Source organism: Tiliqua scincoides, chromosome 5, assembly GCF_035046505.1.
Source record: "Tiliqua scincoides isolate rTilSci1 chromosome 5, rTilSci1.hap2, whole genome shotgun sequence".
Classification (NCBI taxonomy): Eukaryota; Metazoa; Chordata; class Lepidosauria; order Squamata; family Scincidae; genus Tiliqua; species Tiliqua scincoides.
Genome location: NC_089825.1, coordinates 110,670,952 through 110,693,252, shown reverse-complemented (window position 1 = coordinate 110,693,252; position 22,301 = coordinate 110,670,952). Strand labels below are relative to the sequence as shown.

Genomic DNA, 22,301 nt, shown 5'->3' with positions numbered 1-22,301 from the left:
CAATAAAATAAATCAGTGAACATCTGTATATACTATGGGTACAGTATATGTACTATAAATATACATATCCATGTGTGCTATTATATAATAAGGCAGTGGTTCTCAAACTTTTGGGGAGTTTTACTCTCAAGGTAAGTCTTTGCGGGGGCAGAGACAAGGATCCCCAGGATTGCATTGCTAACAGGGGTGAAAGGGGGGTGCTTTTACTTACTGCAGGCTGCTGCAGGAGTTGCATGGAGGCCCACGCAGTCCTCTGCAGGGCTCCTTGAGGCTTAGAACGTTGAAAAGAAGAGATCGTAAAGCACTTCCTAGTCCTCTAGTTGCGGAATCCTATTTTTAGGATCTCAAATCCCCAAGCTAGCCTCAGAGGAACTGTCACACAGAAATTTATTTCAAGAGTGATTTAAAAAAATGCAGTCAGAATCTATTTATTACCTGTCACATGCACTGAATTTAAGGGTGGTCATCATCATCTGAGAACCTTCAGCTTTCTCCATCTTCATCTGCTATCAAACTGTGAGTAAGACACTCCTACCTTTTAAGTGTTTTTTACTAAGCCCGAGCAACTGTCCCTAGAGCTGACAGAAACAAAGGGCATGGTGTAAAGAACTCACTTGGGTTGACAGAACAGTCCTTTGGGTGAGAGGACAATTGAAAGAAGAATTTAAATTGCAGCCATGGCTTTGGAAGTGAATGAGACTTTCAGAGTGCTGGGTTTGTCAGTAATTGCAACAAGGGACTATTGTGAATGGAGAAGAGATTGCCTTGGTGTCCACCAACCAACCTCACCAACCTGCATCCCCCAGGTACATGTTGTTAGAACTGTCACACTGAGGGATGTATAAGCATCCCACCCAGGCCCATAGCCAGGATTCTAGAGGTGGGGGGGGCGACTATTTTTTCAAGGGGGCAATGATGTCAGGTATCTATACTGGTGGGCAAAATGAAAGGATAAGTCTGGAGAAACATCAAATACCTGAAACTCCCCCAAATTTCATGAAGAGAAAATTATGTGTGTTTTTTTGAAAGATGCATTCATTATCTGTAAAGCAATGTAGCAATAATTTGCATAGAATAAATGCATCTCTGCATGCCATGTAAAATGTATTGCCTACATAGAAATAACATGCAACATATCCTTTCATTTACACACCAGTGAAATACACAGGCCTGCAACCTGGCAAAAGTAAAACATATCACTGTGATGCAGGTAGTATTTATTTGTATTGAAAGTGCCTATTTAACACCTACATAGCGCCTATTTAACACCTATATAGCACCTATATAATGCCTATATAGTACCTATGCAATACCTATCTAGCACTTATATAGCTCCTAACACCTATATAACACCTATCTAGCACCTATATAGTGCCTATCTAGCAATTAACTCCTATCTAACACCTATCTAGCCCCTATCTAGCCCCTATCTAACGCCTATATAGCACCTATCTAACACCTATATAGCACCTATCTAATGCCTATGTAGCACCTATCTAGCGCCTATCTAGCACCTATATAGTGCCTCTCTAGTGCCTATTTAACACCTATATAGCACCTATCTAGCACCTATGTAACACCTATATACCGACTCTCTAGTGCCTATTTAACACCTATATAGCACCTATCTAGCACCTAACACCTATATAGCACCTATCTAACACCTGTGTAGCGCCTATCTAGCACCTATCTAACACCTATATAGCGCCTATCTAACACCTATATAACGCCTGTCTAGTGGCTATTTAACACTATCTAGCGCCTATCTAGCGCCTATCTAGCACCTGTATCACATATATAGCACCTAACACCTATATAGCGCCTATGTAGCTCCTATCTAACACCTATATAGCGCCTATGTAGCACCTATATAGCGCCTATGTAGCACCTATATAACATCTATATAGCGCCTATGTAGCACCTATATAGTGACTATGTAGCACCTATATAGCGCCTATGTAGCACCTGTATAGCACCTGTGTAGTGCCTATCTAACACCTGCATAACACCTATCTATATAGGCACCAGATTAGATAAAGAGGACAGATTTGGAAAAAATGCTGGGGGAGGCAAACTGCTGACTCCCTATCTAAGGCCCTGATCCCACCTCAAAGGGTTGCAGACATTGTGTGAGATCCAGCTGAACATATACACATATAGTGCCTCTCTAGTGCCTATTTAACACCTATGTAGCACCTATACAGCACCTATCTAGCACCTATGTAACACCTATATAGCGTCTATGTAACACCTATATAATTCGTATGTAGCAACTATATAGCACCTATCTAATACCTATCTAGTGCCTATCTAGTGCCTATGTAACACCTATATACCGCCTCTCTAGTGCCTATTTAACACCTATATAGCACCTATCTAGCACCTAACACCTATATAGCACCTATCTAACACATGTGTAACGCCTATTTAACACCTATATAACGCCTGTCTAGTGCCTATTTAACGCTTATTTAACACCTATCTAGTGCCTATCTAGCACCTGTATCACCTATTTAGCACCTTACACCTATATAGCGCCTATGTAGCACCTATCTAACACCTATATAGTGCCTATGTAGCACCTATAGAGTGCCTATGTAGCACCTATCTAACACCTATATAGCGCCTATGTAGCACCTGTATAGCGCCTGTGTAGTGCCTATCTAACACCTGTATAACAAGTGCCCATTGCTCCCTGGTGGCTTTTGGCTGGGAGAGTGCCTACTCAGTGGATGCTAAAGCAGGGGTTTCTTGGTTGTCTTCAAGGACAGCAAGGGAGGGAAGAAGAGAAAAAAAGACTGGAAAGGAAGAGAATTTGATTACTAGTCCGGTTGGCATGGTTGTTCTAGGATATCGGGGCACTTAATACAACACCAGCAGGCTTCCTAAAACACAAGCATGGGTCATGGCAAGCTCAATGCAAAGCAAACAGAGATCAGTTAGAGAGTAAACAATGAGTCTGTGACTCAGCTTTCTATAGACTAAATTCCCATAGGAAAATATAGGGGCTTTGTAGGATGAACTCATCACGGATCGTACTTTTGTGCCTTCATGTCTGTTTAGTGATCATCCCCCCCAGTGCAGATGGGGCCTCTGCTTGTTTTACGTACTCCTGAGGGTGAGGCAACAGGGGCCAGCACCTCCATTCAGTTTGGCCATGGAGTGGTAAGGATAACTAGAATTAGGGACCCTTATTTTTTGTTACTAATGAAGTTGCTTACAAGTCAAGAAGCTCCCAGGATGTGGCTTTTTTTACAGGTTCAAGTGTGCTGTAAGATGCAACCATTCATGGAATGTTCCAAGAAACAAAAGCAAAGGCAAATCTTCTTTCAAACCAGCCAGCTAGAATGAGGGAGGGGAAGTGATTGCTCTGAGCAACCGAACAGTGTACTTCCTTGAGGCCTGCGGAATCTGAGGCCTCTGGCCACTGGCCCAAACTGATTATCACTGGGTAGGTCTTTTGGTAGGCACATTCCATTGCATCCATGTGCAGTTAAGCATGCCCGTTCAAATAATAGTGTGTCAATAGTTGTGCTTCAAATAAAAGTGTGTCAGCCAACAATCCAGAGGAAGGGAAAGTAATCATTTGCTTGGTTTTGTGTCAGAGCTTGAGATGCAGAGTGGAATGTCACAGAAAAAGTAGTCTATTTGGTTGGAATGACAGAAGTCCAGGGCAAAAACCAAGGCTGCGTTAAATGGAGTTGAATATTCCAGTAATCCAGCAGTGTTGCTGCCACTACTGGCTACGAGTGGCTTGTTTCTGGCTTGTGTCAGAAACAGCAGGAGGCTAATGTGAAGGAACAAAAAACATAGAAATTTTCCAGCACTGGCATAGCTGTGCCAATGGGATGTATGGGGCATCCTGCAGTTGAGTGGCACTCAGAGAGCCCTCCTCAAAGTAAGGGAATATTTGTTCCCTTACCTCGAAGCTGCATTGCCCTTATGTCAATGCTGGAAAGTGAGTTAGGATTGCGCCTTTAAAAACACACTTTCTGGTGAATATCATCTTCCTAAACCTAAACCTACAACATGTTCTTCCCAAGTGCTCTCCAAAGTGCCCCCTGCACTTCCTTGTTCCTAAAGCAGTAGATCAGGGGGTTTAACAGTGGAGTAATGATAGCATAAAACACAGAAACCAGGCGATCTTCATCCAAGGAATGTTTGGAGGAGGGTCGCAGGTAGGTGTAGATGATGGTGCCATAGAAGATGCTCACCACAGTGAGGTGAGAAATACAAGTGGAGAATGTCTTTATCCTACCACTGGCTCTGCGGATCTTGAGCACAGAAGAGACAATGAGGATGTAGGAAAGAAGGATCAGGGAGAAAGGCACAATCATAAGAAATGCAGAGACGGTGAAGATCATCAACTGGACAAGAACTACATCAGAGCAAGAGAGATGCAGAATAGGAGGAATGTCACAGAAGAAATGGTCAATTTCATTGGAGTGACAGAAAGTTAGGGAAAAGACAAGTGATGTGTTGATAACAGAATTGAAGTTGCCAATAATCCAGGAAGCTGCAAGCAGACTCCAACATATGGGCTGGCTCATGATCAGTGTATACTGGAGAGGATGACAGATAGCAGCATAACGGTCATATGCCATCACTGAGAGGAGCACACACTCTGTACTTCCTAAAGTGGCAAAGAAATACATTTGTAGTGCACATCCTATGAAGGAGATGGACTTGTCCCCCAGCAAGAAGTCCCACAACACCTTTGGGAGTGTGGTGGATGTGGAACAGATCTCAATGAAAGAGAGATTGCCCAAGAGAAAGTACATGGGAGCTTTGAGGTGTTGGTCAACTCTGATCAATATAATGATGACTAGATTCCCTGCCAAAGTCAACAGGTAGATTAACAGCAAACAGAAGCCTATAGCAAACAGAAGCCTCTTGTTCTTTGGGTCAACAGATAATCCCAAAAGGACGAATCCTGTGATACCTGTTTGGTTCTGTCTTTGTATAGGATTGGTGGAGTCCATCTTCAATTAGAGTTCTTTGGTAGGACAGGACATAGCAGTTTCTACTGTGAATGCTGGCTATTTCACAAAGCAAAAATAAAATGTAAAAGGCAGGCAGCTATTGAGTTTGCAGGCAGTCCATTTATATAGTACACCTTCATAATCTGTGGCACTTTACACTCAGGAAACAGAATCGTATGGGCTAGATCATTACAAGAAGAAATACAATCATGCAATCTACAGCTTCCTGGGGGTGGGGGGAAATAACTGTTCTTTTATCTCCATGTCACTCCATGTCATAAAATAGTCACTGTCCTCTTATCTCCATGCCTATACACAGATGGATGCAAGAGTTGGTTGGATGCAGTAGACTCTTCAGAGTTCACTGGTCCCTTCCCATATCCTTTCAAGCTTTTCTTTGATAGCATAAAGTTGCAAGTGTGTCAGGTTAGTGAAAATGAAATCTGAAAGTTTTGAGAGAGTGACTGAAAGCTGAAATCAGAAATGGGAAATCCTATTGTCAGGATCTCAGATCCTCAAACCATCCATGGACGATCTTTTGCGCCCAGAAACGTATGTCAGCAGTTATGTCGACTTAAGTCAGACAGAACCTTCAGCTTTCTCCAGCTTCATTTACCACTGAACTCTGAATAAGTCATTTTTAAAGTTTATTAAGATCAGATAATTGTCCCCAGGGATGACAGAGATTATAGGCATGGTATAAAGAACTCACTTGGTTTGACAGAATAGTCCTTCGTGTGGGAGAAAAATTTAAGATATAAATAAAGCATGCCCTTGACTTTAGATGTTAATGAGGCTTCAGAGAGCTGAGTGTGTCATAATTGTGGCAAGGGACTATTGAGAATAGAGAAGAGCTGCACATTATCTTTATAATGTGGCAACCACCAGCCATCCACATCAAACATGTTTATAGTACCATCACATGGAGGAATTGGATGAGCATCCCATCCCAAAGGGTTGGAGGAATTCCAACTGAACACAAGCACTTTCACGTACACATTTGGTGTGCTTGATTAACAGCTCAATCCTAACTAACCCCCCCCCCCAATGCAGTGCTGTTCCTCTTCACTGCTACTGAGAAGGTATCGGTTTTCAAATGAAGACAGTATGAAAGCCTGGTGAAATAGCTCTATGGATGGTTAGGTGGAGGGACTTCAATTGCCATATTCAGGGATTTGCTCCACCATTCCCTGTCAGTTCTTCAAGTCTGAGTTATTGAGAGTCCAGTCCTAGCCCTACCACACTACAGCATCCCTCCACCGAACCATCCATAGAGCTATTCACCAGGCTTTCATAATGTCTTCAGTTTAAAACCGATACCTTCTCAGTAGCAGTGAAGAGGAACAGCAATACATATATTTAATGTATTTACATATAATGTATATACATATAATACTGTATTTACATATAATACTGTACATATTTACATATAATATGTAAAATATATTTACATATATGTAAATATATATAATGTATTTACATATAATACATATAATATAATAATGTAAATACATATAATGTATTTACATATATTTAATGTAATGGGCAGGAGGTCTGGTCTAGAGGGTAGAGCCTCCGTCTGCCTGAAGATAACATCCACAAGGTTGCCAGTTCGAGGCCACCGGCACCGTGCGACCTAGGAGCAGCTGACAAGCTGAAGCCGAGCAATTCCATCTGCTCTGAGCGTGGAAGGATGGAGGCCAGAATGTGAAGCCAGATCGGAATGAAACACCTTGAATGTAGTCGTTCTTGAAAGAAAGTACCTTCTTTGAAATTGTAAAAATCCCTATTTAATAGGGATTTAGATAAAAGCATGCCTATGTAAACCGCCTTGAATAAAGTCTTGAATAAAGACCAAGAAAGGCAGTATATAAATACCTGTTATTATTATTATTATGTACCAGGGATGTTGCCCAGTATAGCAGTACTCTGATCCTGAACTGGGGCATTGAGCAGCATTTTATTAGCCACTTAGTTGATGTGTGTGGTGTGAATTTTGGTAAAAATCTGCAAAACTTATGAGGCCTTTGTACATCCTATTTTTAGAGTACAGGTATGCATCGTTTAATGATGGGGATGTGGTACCGCACACACTTCGTTAAGTGACACCGTTGTTAAACGACATCATCTTTTCAAAGCCTCTGGAGCATGTGGCCTCTGCAGGACTCAGAAAAGCATTTGGAGGCAAGGGGAGCACAGCTCCTCTCAGCTTTGGGGGTGTGACAAGGATCAGCGACGGACCGTCATGCATGCAGTCCGTCGCTGATCGGAATGTTGTTAAGCAACATTCACCTGCAGCTGAACAAAAGAACACCTGTGAGATGGGTTCCTAGGAAATTGATCTTGACCAATTAACTCTTTATCACTTGGCCTTTTTTCACATTTATAATCACTTGATGTGATTATCACTAGCAGAGCTCTAACATGGGCAGAGCCAGAGGGGCACCTGTCCTGGGCACTAAGCTGGGGGGGCGCATGACTGCCCCAGGCTCCACCCTATTTACAGAGGAGGAAGCTTCACAAACCCTGTTCCTTCTCCTGTAGAGGCTCCCTTCACAGGAGAAGGAATGGGGCCATTAAACCACAGCAGTGAGCATTCCACCCTTTGGGGAAAACCCAGAAGTGACATCACAATGTTACATGACATCATGCTTACTGGAAAAATAAAGGTTTCCTTTTGGTGATGGGGAGGAAGCAGAGTAGAGCAAGCAGCGGAACCCCCCCCCTTTTGGGTATCACCCCAGGGAACCTCCCTCACCCAGCTGACTGCTAATCAATAAAAAGACAAAGTAGCGGAGGTTTGTTATATCTGTATTAAAAAGAAGTTGTACACTCACGGTTCCATTGAATGCATATTTACAGCATCTGATAAGGATCAGAGGTTCAGCTAACACTTAGGGATTGCAAAGGAGATGAGAAAGAAAAGTTGGGGATGGTAAATATGAGATCAATTCCAAAAGTCATGGACTAGTAAACTTCTTCCGTACTAGCTGGGCTCTAGTGTTCAGCTCAGGCCTCAGAATAATAATGTAGAACTTTGGAAGAAAGATGCAACTCAACAACCCACCACTGGAGGTCAAGATGCAGAAGACCTCCACAGCCACCATGTATTTCCCCCTGGTGCTCAGGTAGCTGGGGACAAAAGATACCCAAACACTGCAGAACACCAACATGCTGAAAGTGATCAGTTTGGCTTCATTAAAAGTATCAGGCAGCTTCCTGGTCAAGAAAGCCACGACGAAGCTGATCAAGGCCAAGCATCCCATGTAGCCCAGGACAATGTAGAACATGAAAACTGACCCTTCATTGCATTGTATAATGATTTGGTCAATGTGGGAGTGCATGTCCAACTCTGGGAAGGGGGGAGATGTTGCCAGCCAAACCACACAGAGACCAGCTTGAATGAGAGAACACAGAATGATGACTGAGACTGCCAGCCTCTTCCCCACCCATTTCCTCATGCTGTTTCCTGGCTTGGTAGCCATGAAGGCCAAAATGACAGTGATAGTTTTGGCCAACACACAAGACACAGCAACAGTGAAGACCATGCCAAATACTGTCTGGCGGAGAAGGCAGGTCACCTTCCCTGGCCAACCAAGGAATAGGAAGGAACACAGAAAGCAGAGCAGCAGAGAAGAGAGAAGAGTGCAGGTGATGCCCCAGTTGTTGGCCTTGACAATGGGAGTATTCCGGTGTTGAATGAAACTCCACATCACCAGAATTGTCAGCAGGGCAAGGAAAAGAGCAAAGGAAGACAAAAGGATTCCCAAGATCTCATTGAAGGATAGAAAGATTAAAACTTTGGGGATGCACTGATCCTTGCGACTGTTTGGGTACTGATTTTCTGGGCATTTGTCACACTGTTCGGCATCTGAAAGAAATAAGCCAATCTCAATAATTTCAGCATATCTATATTAGCCCATTCAACTTGATGGGATCAGCATCTTGTAACTAGCATGAAATCTGGTATTATAGAGATTTCAAGAAGCTCACTGAAAAAAGTGATAGCAAGTTTTGCTTTTGAAACAGGAAGTCATTGAACTGAATTAATTCAATTTGACTCTTTCAAAATCCATCAAGAATGTTCAGTGGCTATAATTAGACCAACATCAGAACGTTTCACTTGGGGATATGTGATCCAGTCTTTGCAGAGTATTACAGCACAATCCTCAGCCCCCAGGGCGCTTGACTTCAGTGGCAGCAAAGATCCTGTGTGCCCATGGCAGCCGGGGGCGGCACCTCAGGTGAAGGGGACTTTTGTCCCCTTCCCCCGGGAAAGGGAGATAGCCCAGGAATGGGGTTACTTGATTCACTGCCGAGTGAGGTAAAAGCGTTTGTGTCGGGCAGTTAGCCCCACACGAACAGGATCCACCAGTTTGATCCACCTCCCTCCCTCCCCGTTCCCTCCCCGTCACACCTCTGCCTCCCTCTCTGTGCCTCCCGCCTCCCCGTCACGCCTGCTCCCTGCCTTCTCCCCATCCTCCGTCCCTCCCCCCTCCCCGGAACGCCTCCTCCCCGCATCCCCCCATGCCTCCGCTTAACTTATTGCGGCTCTGTGGTCCATGTGACCGCCATGCAGCGGAGCGCAGGTGCCCGTCTGATGCTAACCCACCACCAGGAGGTACTGGGCTACCACTGGCGCTTGCCCAGCAGTAAGCCTCACAAACGTGTCTTATAGCACTTTTGTGACATTGTATGCCAGTGGTGAGCCAGTGCGCTGAGCCCAGGATTGTGCTCTTACACTTCAGACTCTTTTTTTTTTTTGAAGCATGAAAAACGAGTTAGTGACAGAAGCCACAGGATTTTTCTGACCCACCAAGTTTTCTTCCAGGGAGTAAAGTTCCCCTTTTGTTGGTGAGTGGATCTCACAAAGTGTTCTGCTTTTTAAGAAAAATATTGGTATGCTGGACAGAGGCTCTTGCCTTGTGTAAAAGGAAATTTGGCAATGTCCTAACAGAGGATTGATCTGTTTTTGAGTGAAGTCAAGCAAGAAAGCACTTCTCCACATGAATTAAGGTGATTAAAATATTTATAAATTGATCGGTGCTATTGAAAGAAATGTGGTGTTTGGATCATTTGATGACAAATGTTAGTCTGTTGAATGTATCTGCTAAGCAAGCTTTGCAGTTTTGACTGTCCTATTAAAATGAAAACCACACTTTTCAATGGGGAATATCTCAGAATGAATGAATTAGGCAGCAATCCTATATGTACTTAGTTGGGAGCAAGTCTCATTGAACTCAGTTTACAGCCCAATCCTACCCAAAGTGCTGCTGTGCGATCCAGTGGGGTCGGTGCAGCCTCTGCTGTATCCAGGGCTGGAATGGAGGAGGCTGGAGATCTCCTTGAGGTAAGGGAGAATTTGTCCCCTAACTCATAAGAACATAAGAACAGCCCCACTTAATCAGGCCATAGGCCTATCTAGTCCAGCTTCCTGTAGCTCACAGCAGCCCACCAAATGCCCCAGGGAGCACACCAGATAACAAGAGACCTGCATCCTGGTGCCCTCCCTTGCATCTGACATAGTCCATTTCTAAAATCAGGAGGTTCCACATACACATCATGGCTTGTAACCCATAATGGATTTTTCCTCCAGAAACTTGTCCAATCCCCTTTTAAAGGAATCCAGGCAAGATCCCATCACCACATCCTGTGGCAAGCAGTTCCACATGCCAACCACACGCTGAGAGAAGAAACCTTTTTTTTTTCTGTCCTAAATCTCCCAACACTCATTTTTAGTGGATGTCCCCTGGTTCTGGTGTTATTTGAGAGTGTAAAGGGCATCTCTCTATCCACTATATCCTTCCCATGCTTAATTTTATATGTCTCAGTCATGTCCTCCCTCAGGTGGATACTCCTTACAAATCCCCTGCAAACTCTATCGGTCTACTTGGAACTGTGCAAGCTTATTCATAGGTGCAGAACCAAGTAGGATTTTTAGGCCTGGGAGGAGGTGAGGATGCAGAGGAGGCCTGCTCCGCCATCCCTGACTCCTCCCAGGCCTGAAGAAACATTTTTTTCATCCTCATGTAGAAATAATGATAAAAATGATAATAACAATAATAATGAGAAAGTAGCTTTGCAGTCTTTCACTCACCCATCTGCACTGAAATCCTATCTTCAGAGCACTGGACACAATCATAGCAACAAATCTGCTGCCCCTGGCGAACATGCCTATTCTGGCCAGGATGGCACTTCTCAACACATCTGGACTGGGGCACCATCTAAGAATGATCACAGGGAATGGGTGTGTGTGTAGGTATCAACTGGATGGTACAGATTGCTATGATGTTCATTTTTCTCCATTTAACGACATACCTAGTCCTCTGTTTACATCCATGTGCCCTCAAAGTAACCAGCTATTTTATACCTTTCTCTCATCAACTCTACAACGAGGTCACCACTGGGTCTCTTTGGACCTGCACCAGCTCTTCAGCTGGCACAAGTCAGAGGAGACAAAGGGCGCCTGTTGGTTGCTCCAGAAGGGATAGCTTCCGGCACAAGTCACTTGTGCCACGTTCCATACCCTCCTTCCTCTGAACCCCGATCTTCCCAAATCTGCCCCAAACCTCCCACCTCTGGCCTCATTCTGCCCACACTGCTGATTTACCAAGGACCTTCAGAGGATCTTCTCTTTGCAGTCATGGTGAGAGGGTACCCTTGCCATCTAGAGCGGTAGTCTGAAAGCAAGCAGCTATGAGCACTTCCCAAACAGCTCTTACAATGCTGTAACCATATTCCAGCACCAGGACACTAGTCCTGGAGGCACACTGGCATGTTAAGATTGGGCCATTAGAGTACCATCCTGTTCATGTCTACTCAGAAGTCATTTCCACTGAATTAAATGGAACTCACTCCATTTTTTCAAAGAATTACAGCCTCAGCCTCCCCTGCAGTCTCCCAATTCTTGATTCAGAAAACAGCATCATCCTCCCCACCTGCTTGAACCTGGGATTCCACAGGATGGCACTTCCATTCAAGGTGAATTCTCTGCCTGCAGGAGCCTGGGGGTCCATCCTGCCAACACTGATGCTCTTGAAGGAGCGATTGGGGAATGTGACTGTGTTGATGATATCCAATGAACTTGCCAGATCTCCCTGCTGGTCGAAAGAAATTTCTTCCCCGGCACTGTTGTTGAAATGGACATTTCTCAGGAAAGAAATGATCTGGGTCAGAAGATGAGAGGTTGAAAGTCAGATATATAAAAGAACAGATTGTGTGTGTGTGTGTATGTGTGTGTGTATGTGTGCACACGCATGTAGACACACATGCCAACCGGACAGAAACAGGTGAATCCAAGTTATATGAACCTTGTTAGCTGCTTGTCAGTTGACTTTGGGGAGAGTCACACCAGCTACTGCTTTTGGAAATGTATCTCACGCACCTGCTCAGAACAGGAATTATTGCTCTCCTAGTTCCGTGAGATGGTATCTAGTGGTGAGCATTTCATCATGAATGAAGTTCAGTGTTTTATATTGAAGCAAAGTTGGGAGGGTTTTCTGTTTTTTGGAGAGCATAAAACAGAACTTTGCTTCCAAGAAGGAATTGCAGAATTGAGCAATTGTAGTTGTCTGTTCCCATCAGTTCAGCTTCCTACTTTTTTGTTGACTCGTCATTGATGAAACAGCCTGGGATGTGTGGTGCATGGGGACCTTTCTCCCTTCTAGGAAGGCCTTTGTTCAAGGTCTTTGTTGCTGTGCCTGGTCTTTGTTCAATATGAGCTGGCCTTTCCACAGCTCACTGACAACGACCATTTTAGAGACATTGCCGCAAACAGCTCTATATGTGACAATGTGAGGATGCTCTATATGTGTCTATATGTAAGGATGCAGTTCAGGGGATCAAAGCCAGAAATGGGTCAGGATTTGACGGCTACTGCTGCTGCTGAACCTACCCACTTCCCAGTCCCAACCTGCCATACTCCCTGCACCATTGCCACCCCGTGCTGCCTAACCCACCTGGCCCTCTCCTCCTCATCTCCCTCCAACCACCCACATGCACTTACTAGAACCAGCAGGTTTCCATTGCCTGTGTCATGCAGACCTGGCTGTTCACCACTTCTGGCAGTGACCGCGCCACGAGATCTGGCAAGTCACCTTTGGAAAAAGCCAAAAAGCACTCGGCATCATCAGGATCGGGCTGTTAACTTCAGATCACGTGATGCCACAGTGTGTAAATATAGGCGCGTTCTGAACAACTTGTAACTTACAAAGCTCAACACAACCCATTAGTGAGAAATGCTCAGAAGCAAGGAGCAGGCCAGAGGATTTGTGCAGATATCATTACACACTTGGGAATAAACCCATTGAATAGAGAGGAATTTATTCCATCCCTACTAACTGGTATAAGAGGCACCTTTTAAAATGTGTCCTCATGTTTAGCAGATGGCAAGTAACTGTCCTTCATTACCCCAGCATGGCATCTTTTCAGTGGCTGTCGCTGGTGCTTTCTCCATGTTTTTTTTTTCCTTTCTTTCCAGATTGGGAGCCCTTTGGGGGATGGGGAGCCATTCATTAATTTAGCTATGTGAGCTGCTTTGTGAATTACTTTTTGCTTTTTAAAAAAGGATATAAATATTCTTAATAATGATGATACTTCTGAATAAGGACGCTCTGGATTGCACTATTGCACTATTGGTTTATCATCAGCTAATGTAGAAATTCATTTATGACTACAAGTACTTTCCACTGCCTTCTGCACATGAATTAGGAACCAGAATCCAGTCAGTGTTAGTGTCAAAATGCACTTGTGGTTTATTATGCTCAAATTGAGAGATAGTCCGACCCGCCATGGGTGGAGATTCCAGATACTCAATGTAGCTCCATCGCTGATGGCTTTTGGCTTGGATCTTGATGAAAACATGGCATGGAGAGCATGTGCGACAGAATACACAGCATTGTAGATACTGTAGCTCCGACCAGTCATTTGCATTTCAAACAAATATGAAGGGAGGTTCCTCAACTTCTCCTTTCCACTGCACATTACTTCTGCTCCCTTAGAGGACGAGGGGAGAAAACATTTAAATGCTGAAGACCAAAACTGTGGCATGAAATAAAGCTTTGATTGGTAAGGGTTGATTGTCTCCAAGAAATCTTCATATCCTGGCATGTCATTTGAGTGGACGGCAAAGGATAACATACCATTGAATGTTTTGGGTGCAGAGTGAGCCAGATAATTTATAGCTGCGAAATCCCACTGAGCTGTAATGATCCAAACCTTTTCTATTGGCTTTCTTAATTCATTTTCATTGGTGATTAGAAGTTTTCGGAAAATCTCCATTGATCGTGCATCCCCGTTAACAAGAATCACATTGCTTCTGCTCAATAACAGAGTAGAATTTATTCTTTCTCTGGTCCAAAGTAGATCATAAGATGGATCAAAGTATCTGTTTATTTTTGGAATCATTTCCATAAACTCGACACAAATGTTGTTCTCCAGGAGCCTAGATGTCAAACTCTGCAGGAAAATTGCCCCAATTTCATCATCTGAAACAATGACACCAATCCATGTCCATCCAAAGTGCTTAAGGAGATGAAGAATCCCATCATGCTGAGTATTTCCAGTTGGAAGCATGTTATGGAGTAAAGGAAACTGAGTTTTATCACTCAATACATGGTGAAATGAGTTGTAATTGAACTAAGGAGAAAAGACAACAGTATTTTTAGAGGTGACAGAAACCTACCTCTTCTCCTGAATTTCAAAATCTTTCTCCTAATCTCTAACAAGAGGGAATGTGCCCCTCCAGGTTTCAGATTCAGCATCAAATATTGTGAAATCTGAATGTCCTCTAATGCTTTGCTGTTGGCAGGAGTATTGAAGGGCTAAGTCCAAAGTATAGAGAAATACATGTAAATACATACATATCTCTCAATACGGAGAAATTTGGATTTTTCTACATGAAGAGAAATGTTTGACTTAGCACACAAAAGCACAAACACACAACACTTCTGTATTCATAACAGCCCTTCTAAACAGAACAAAACAACAGAAAAAAGAGTTTCTTTTTCTAATGTATGCTGGTGCAAGTACCAGGTAGCTACCTGAAGAGGACCTGGGTTGAGCCAAATGGGCAGAGCCAAATTTTTTAGCTTGGCTGCTTTGGAGGAATGAATTAACGAGTAAATGCAGCAGTTGGACTGCTCCCTTCATTTCCTTTAATCAAGTGCTATGTTCATTTCAATGAAGGAACATACTTGTGGAAGTTTGTAGGTATTTAAGATGCTGTGCATGTGGATTGTATTTTGGGGGATGAGCCCTCCAACGATGGCCATGAGCTTGTGTTTCTGGCCGCAATGGTAATTATAGCGACACCCTGTGAAAAGGAGATTCATAGTGCCATAAGCGCTCCCCATTGAATTCAAGAAATCTGGAAAGATGATGCGTCCCAGCGTCTTGTTGGATAAGAGGTTGGCATTCCTGTTGATCTCATTTATGGCAAACTCAAGAGCAAGAGCTTCATGGTATTTCCTGAAGAGCATACTGCAATGAGAGTTTCACCTGATTAAGGCACATGCAATGAACTCTTTCACCTATAGAAACTGTTGGAGTCATGCCATGTAACAGCAAAGCCCTCATATCATTAAAGGATCATGTTAATGTTTTGAATAATTTTGTTTTCCACGTTTTTTTTTAATCCTCTAAAATTCTCTCTTTGAGTGCTGTGATGAACTCACCAAATTTGATTTTATTTGCTGCAAGCTGATGTCAGCTTATCATATAGCATAGACTTTAAACATAGCTACCTAGATAAACAGACATTGCATCTGAATGTGTGTGTTATGTTTAGATAGTCCCTCCATTGAATCCTAATCCACGCTGTGACATGGTACATCCCAACCACAGGGTGAACATTTCAGTGATGAATAGAGATTTATTTTGTGTTTGGCCAAGGTAACTGGGGAAGGACTTGAGCTGAGACAGGAATTGAATTCCTTTGGTTTCTTCTAGCTTCTTCTTATTTTAATTATTTATTTAAAAGATATTTATCCCAACTTTCCTCTGCTGGAGCACATGCCCTATGCAGCTTACAATTTAAGGATAAAATATACACTGTATCAAAACAATAAATAATATCAGAAAAAATAAATAAAACCAATTTGAAAAGGGCAAAAACACTCAAGGATCTTCTATGAAAGCACAGGAGGGAGACAAGCCATCACCCAAATGTCAAACAAAACAAAAAGGTTTTGAACCCTCACCGAAATGCCTTGGGGGGAGGGGTAGATCTTAATTCTCCCAGTAGGGGGTTCCTTAATTGTGGCACCACTACTGAGAAGGCTGACCCCTGTGCCACCATCCTCCTAACTTATACAACTATGAGAAATGTAGCAGAAAGTCGGCATGCCACAGAGATCTGGCAGTGGATTGAGATATGGGATTTTCAGCTTCATGAGTGTTGCTGCTCTTTCAGAGCTTGAGCACCCTGCCCTGGTTCTTTGCAACCAAATTATTAGGCTACAAAAGACGGTGCAGAACAAGTTGGAAACAAGATGGAACACGGATTAATTGACATGCATGAATATCTTCCCTTCCATAGGAATAATTTCAGGATGACTGGATTAGTTCTACTCTCAATCCAAATTTAGAAAGATTTATTGCAAACTGAAAGTAACAGATGTTGCGGAACAAGAGGACTTGACTTGAATAGGAATCTAGTCACACACAGAGAAACAGAGAAATGTAACAAAAATGTCAGGAGTAACTGAATAATGACTGTATACTGTATGTATGTATGTATGTATATTATTATTATTATTATTATTATTATTATTATTATTATTATTATTATTATTATTAATTTGTACCCCGCCTTTTTGCCCAACGGGCACACAAGGCAGCTAACAAACAATTTAAAAATACAACATGAAAAACAATTAAAAACAATTTACAGTAATTAAAAAGCTAAAAACAAAACAAACCCCGTGGATTTTCATATCAAAGCATGAACGCCAGCCAGTCTGTTAACAATTAAAAGCTTTTTGAAATAAAAAGGTCTTCAGTCCACGCCGAAACGTTAGCAACGAGGGAGCAGTTCTCAGTTCTAAGGGGAGGGTATTCCACAGTTCAGGGGCCACCACCGAGAAGGCCCTCTTCCTGGCTGCCACCCCTCTCACATCTCTTAGTGGCGGCACAGTCAAAAGGGCCCCCCAGATGATCTAAGAGCACGGGCCGGATTGTAGGGAAGGAGGCGGTTCCTCAAATACCCCGGACCCGAGCCGTAAAGGGCTTTAAAAGTCAAAACTAGCACCTTGAATTGGGCAGAACCGGCAACCAGTGTAGCCGCCGGAGCAACGGCTCGACAGAGTCAAACCGACGTGCTCCGGGAACCACACGAGCAGCCGCGTTCTGTACTAGTTGTAATTTCTGGACCGTCTTCAAAGGCAGCCCCACGTAGAGCCCCAGGTACGGTCGCAGCTGGTGAATCAGCCGAAGCTGAGCAAAGGCTCCCCTGGCCACAGCCGCCACCTGGGACTCCAGGAGCAGCTGTGGATCCAGGATCCCCCAAGCTGCGGACCTGCTCCTTCGGAGGGAGTGCAACCCCATTCAGAGCAGGACGATAGTCCAGCACCCGAGCTGTGGATTTCCGAACCAAGAGCACCTCTGTCTTATCCGGATTTAATTTCAGCTAGTTCGCCCATATCCAGTCCCTAACCGCTCCAGACAGCGATCCAGGACCCCAACCACCTCCTCAGAATCAGGGGAAATTATTATTATTATTATTATTATTATTATTATTATTATTATTATTATTATATACGGCTTTTCAACAAAAGTTCACAAAGCAGTTTACAGTTTACAGAGAAAAATCAAATAACTAATATCTAAAAAATAACTATATTGTTTCTCCATTCAGATATTATCAGGGAGAGGATAGCTGAAATAACTACTTACAGAATGTAGGATGACCATTTTGGTCTGGTATTAAGGGGAAGTTCCCTGAGCTCTGCTTGTACGAAAGATGTAAATTCACCAATTACAAGACCATCTAAAGAATTAGTACCTTCAAGGAAGAACTGTGAAACCCTTCGAATGTCACAATTCATACTGACACTATGAGGCAGTTGCAGTAGCAAAGTTATCAGCAGTAATGGAATCAGCCTGCAGATCAGAAAGCCTTGGCCCCAGACATACTGGGCCCCCTTCATTGTGACATATGTGCCCATCATCAGTGCTATTACTGCCATCAGCATTCTTGAAAGGTGCTATAAATTGGACCTCAAATCTGACAACAGTTACAGCTTCCCCACTACACAGACCCTGAAATTCCCTTCACTTACAGCTCTGCCTGTTTTCACTGAAACTCTCAGACATGTGAAGCCCAAATTGCTTTGAACCGGGTCTTTATAACCCACTATAGAAGAGAAGAAAGTGTCACCTTGCGTGTTGTTACAAACTTTGCAAGTGCCTTCTGCTAATCCTTGGCGTATTCACTACTTGATCGATTATGAAAATTGCAGGGTTGAGAATTGTTCTTCCCAAAGCACTTGAAGACCTGCCAGGCTGAAGTAAACATGTTGGATGGATCCACAGTCAAAAACTTCTCTGCACTGGGAAGGAAGTAAAGGTCTCCAGTGCATGTTGGGTATGAAGCAGAACATACTGAAAGAATAGCAACTAGCACAAGCGCTGTGGGTAAAAGGAAATTGTCAGTGACCAGAAGCTCAGATTTCCTCCCAAACCCATAACTTTTTTTCTTTTTCTTGCATATTCTGAAGACATTGTGTGTGTCTGTGTGTGTGTTTTCAATTCCATTTGTCTTCATTATCAGGAGCAGTGATTTTCAACCTTTTTCACCTCGTGGCACAGGAGGTGGTGCAAGTCCGCGGAGACCCATAGGGGCCAGCGACCCTTACCCAGGGGTAAGGGGAAAATTTCCCCTTGCTCTGGCTGAGCTAATTCTGGCACCTATCCTGCGCTGGATAGAGCACAAGCCTCTTTGCTTGCCTGCTCCATCACAGGATAGAATTGTGCTTAAGGCCCACGTGAAAGGTGGCTACTGGAGATGAAATCCCACTTGGCAACAAATCAACTGCAGATTAGAATCTTATTGTCAAACTCAGAAAGGACTGTTGTTTTAGTGGATCACATGCTGGAGTTGTACTGAGAAAATCCACATTCATATCTCAGCTTAGCCATGAAGACTTCTGAGTAACCAAAAGACTGTCAAAATTTGTCACACAAATTTCTCAGGCTTTGTGGGAATAAAAGAGAAGCTTGTGTACTACTCTGGGATCCTTAGGGTCAGATATCAATATAATAGAAATATCATTTGTGGGGACCCCAAGAGAAGATTTCCATTACCCACCCAGTATCCTCTTTCTAAATATGGATATTGAAACTATAACAGTGTATCTGTTCACACAAACATGTCCCATATTTCTGGCAAGCTAAGCTAATGGCGATCCAGCAGCAGAAAAGGTTTGAAATAAAAGTTTAAAAATTGAGAGCAAAAGGAGGAAACAATTTACATTATGATTACATGAGGTGCTTTGAATCAAGAAAGAAGAATCTAAATTTGTTGTGCTCATTAAGTTATAGCTCATAGTTATGCATTACTCAAAGTTATGCATGACTTTGCATGGAAAAATATGTTTCCCAATATATTCATCATCCCTATTATACAAAGATATAAACCTAATATATTCATATATGTGTGCATGCACATTCTGAATAAAAAATGCTAACAGATCTACAGGTGGATCCTATTTATCTGCATTAGTTCCGCACGATTAACAAAAAACGCCTTGTGCTAAATGCCATAGAGTTACACAAATTTGCTGCAGCCTGACACTTCTGGATGGATGGAAACTATGGCAGCTGTTCTCACTTCCCTCCTCTCCATACTCAGCCCTCCTGTTGCCAGCTGTCCTGCTTCTTTCACAGTTGGAATGGTGAGCTTGCTTGGGAAGCCTCTTCCTCTGTGTTCCAGGTGGCCTCCCATCAGAGCTGCATGTTCTCCTCCTGCTCTTCGCTGCTGCCACTCCTGCAGCCCAACCTGGCCACCATCATGGAAGCACCTCTGCCCCAGAGCATTCTGGGACATAGTCCAGCTCACTGCTCACCCTCACCTGTCTCTCCAAGGCTTCCCAAGGCTTGCTTGGGAAGGCTTGCTGGAGCAGGACAGCTTGCATCATCTGGGGGGAGGGAATTTGGCAAACACTCCCTGGGTTTTTTAAAGCAATCTCCAATACTCCCCCTCCTGCCTCCCTCTCCTGAGCCCTCCCCATTGCCAGCTGTCCCACTTCTTTCACAGGTGGGATGCAGAGCATTTTCAGAGTTCAGCCCTTTGTGTTTCTACTCAGAAGTAGTCAATGGGGTTTGCTCCCAGGAAAGTGTAGAGAGGATTGTAAGTTATATCTCATGCTTTGCTTGGTGGTAATGCTTGCTTGTGTTGGTGATTGCCTGCATCATCTTGGGGGGGGGGGAGATTTGGCAAACATTCCCTGGGCTTTTTAAAGCAATCCCCTCTGTCCACTGTGTGTGTGTGAGATTGAGAGAGAGTGCGCTCCACCTTGCTGCATGTGTTCTGGTTACGCAGGGTTTTCCGCTACCCTCTTCAGCCTCTTTGCTGGCTCAGGGGCTCCAGGAATGTTACTGTTCCTTCGAAAGGGGAACCTCTTCCATGGCTCCAGGGCTATTCCCTGCCTGGGTGAGGCAAAGCCTTTTTGCAGTGTTTTGGGCTGCCTGGAAACAGTGCAGGAAATGACAGGAAGACAGGAAATGTCTTCATCCTACCATGAGCTGTATGGAGTTTGAGAACAGAAGAGGCAATGAGGATGTAGGAAAGGAGAATCATAGAGGAAGTCATAACAAGAATACACCCGGAGACAGTGAAGGTCACCAACTGGCTGACAAAAATGTCAGAGCAAGAGAGGCGCTGTATAGGAGGGATATCACAGAAGAAGTGGTCGATTTCATTAGAGTGACAGAACATTAGGGAAAAGACTGATGCCGTGTTGACAATAGAATTAAAGTGCCCAGTCTTAGAAAAGGACTCTGAATTTCGTGCCTTACTTGCCACAGATAGTATGAATAATTTTAAGGAATTTTTAACACATTCTGGGGAAGCATTTAATTTAGTGGCCACTTTCCAGGAATTGATAAATGAGTTGAAACAGCATCTTAAGGTTAAAATATATCCTACCTCACAGCGGCACTATCCAACATCTAAAGGTTGGTTTGATAGAGATTGTGTTATAGCAAAAAAAGGATTATATAATAACTATAAACTCTATAAATCTGACCCAGGCCCAAAGGCCGCTCATGATCTTCTTGTTCAAAAAAAACTATACAAGAAGCTGTTAAAGCAAAAGAAAAAGGAGGCATTGAAAGAAAGTTGGTTGGGCCTGATTCAAGCAGCTAAACTCAAGAACGCGGCTTGTTTTGGAAACTGGTAAAGATATCCCCCAGTTGTGGGCCTACATCTTTAGACTGTCATATTCATCCTGGGACTTGGGAGCAACATTTTTATGACCTCTATAGAGACTCTAATGTAGTGCACAATGATTTGAATTTTGTAGGGATTCCACCCTGGCCTCCAGTTACTGTAACAGAAATCCATGAATTAGCTGCTCAGATGAAATCAGGTAAAGCACCAGGTGGAGACTTGATTCCACCTGAAGCAGTAAAGAACAATCTTGGTTTCTGGGGCCCAGTTTTAGCTTCATTATTCTCGTATATTGATAAAACGGGCCAAATTCCTGAAGACTGGGGTGCTGCTATTATAGTTCCAATTTTTAAGAAAGGTAATAGAGAAGACCCTGCAAATTATAGACCTATTAGTCTTTTAAGTATGGTTAGTAAACTTTATACACGCCATCTCCATAGAAGGCTTAAAGACTGGTTAGAACAAGAGGAAATACTTGCAGAAGGCGGGGTTTAGAGAGGGCCATACTACTATTGATCAATGTCTGGTGCTACAACATCTCGTTGAAAAATATAGTTCTAATAAAGTAATCTCTCTTTATGCAGCCTTTATTGATTTGAAGGCAGCTTTTGATTCTATCTCGAGAGTTAAGCTATGGGAAAAACTAGAGGCCTCTAACATTGACAGACACTTGTTTTTTCTTATTCAAGCTCTCCATAGGAACACGACTCTTAAGGTGAGATGTAGAACTCAGGGCCACCTTACAAATGCTGTTCCAACCCAAAAAGGGGTAAAACAAGGCTGCATCCTGGCCCCTCTTTTATTTAATTTTTATATTAACTCCTTGGTGGGCCATTTAAACAGCATGGATTTACATCCCCTGGAATTGCAGGGAGATTTATAAATGTCCTGCTATATGCTGATGATGCAGCTGTTTTGTCAAGAACCCCTAT

General features: G+C 43.3%; 1 protein-coding gene across 1 annotated transcript; it reads right to left on the bottom strand.

The window, feature by feature from the left end:
• Positions 1–4,022: 4,022 nt before the first annotated feature.
• On the bottom strand, positions 4,023–4,982 carry LOC136653156 (putative olfactory receptor 2B8). Its single transcript, XM_066630070.1, has one exon. It carries the CDS (start codon positions 4,980–4,982, stop codon positions 4,023–4,025), a length of 960 nt encoding a protein of 319 aa, XP_066486167.1.
• Positions 4,983–22,301: the final 17,319 nt, after the last annotated feature.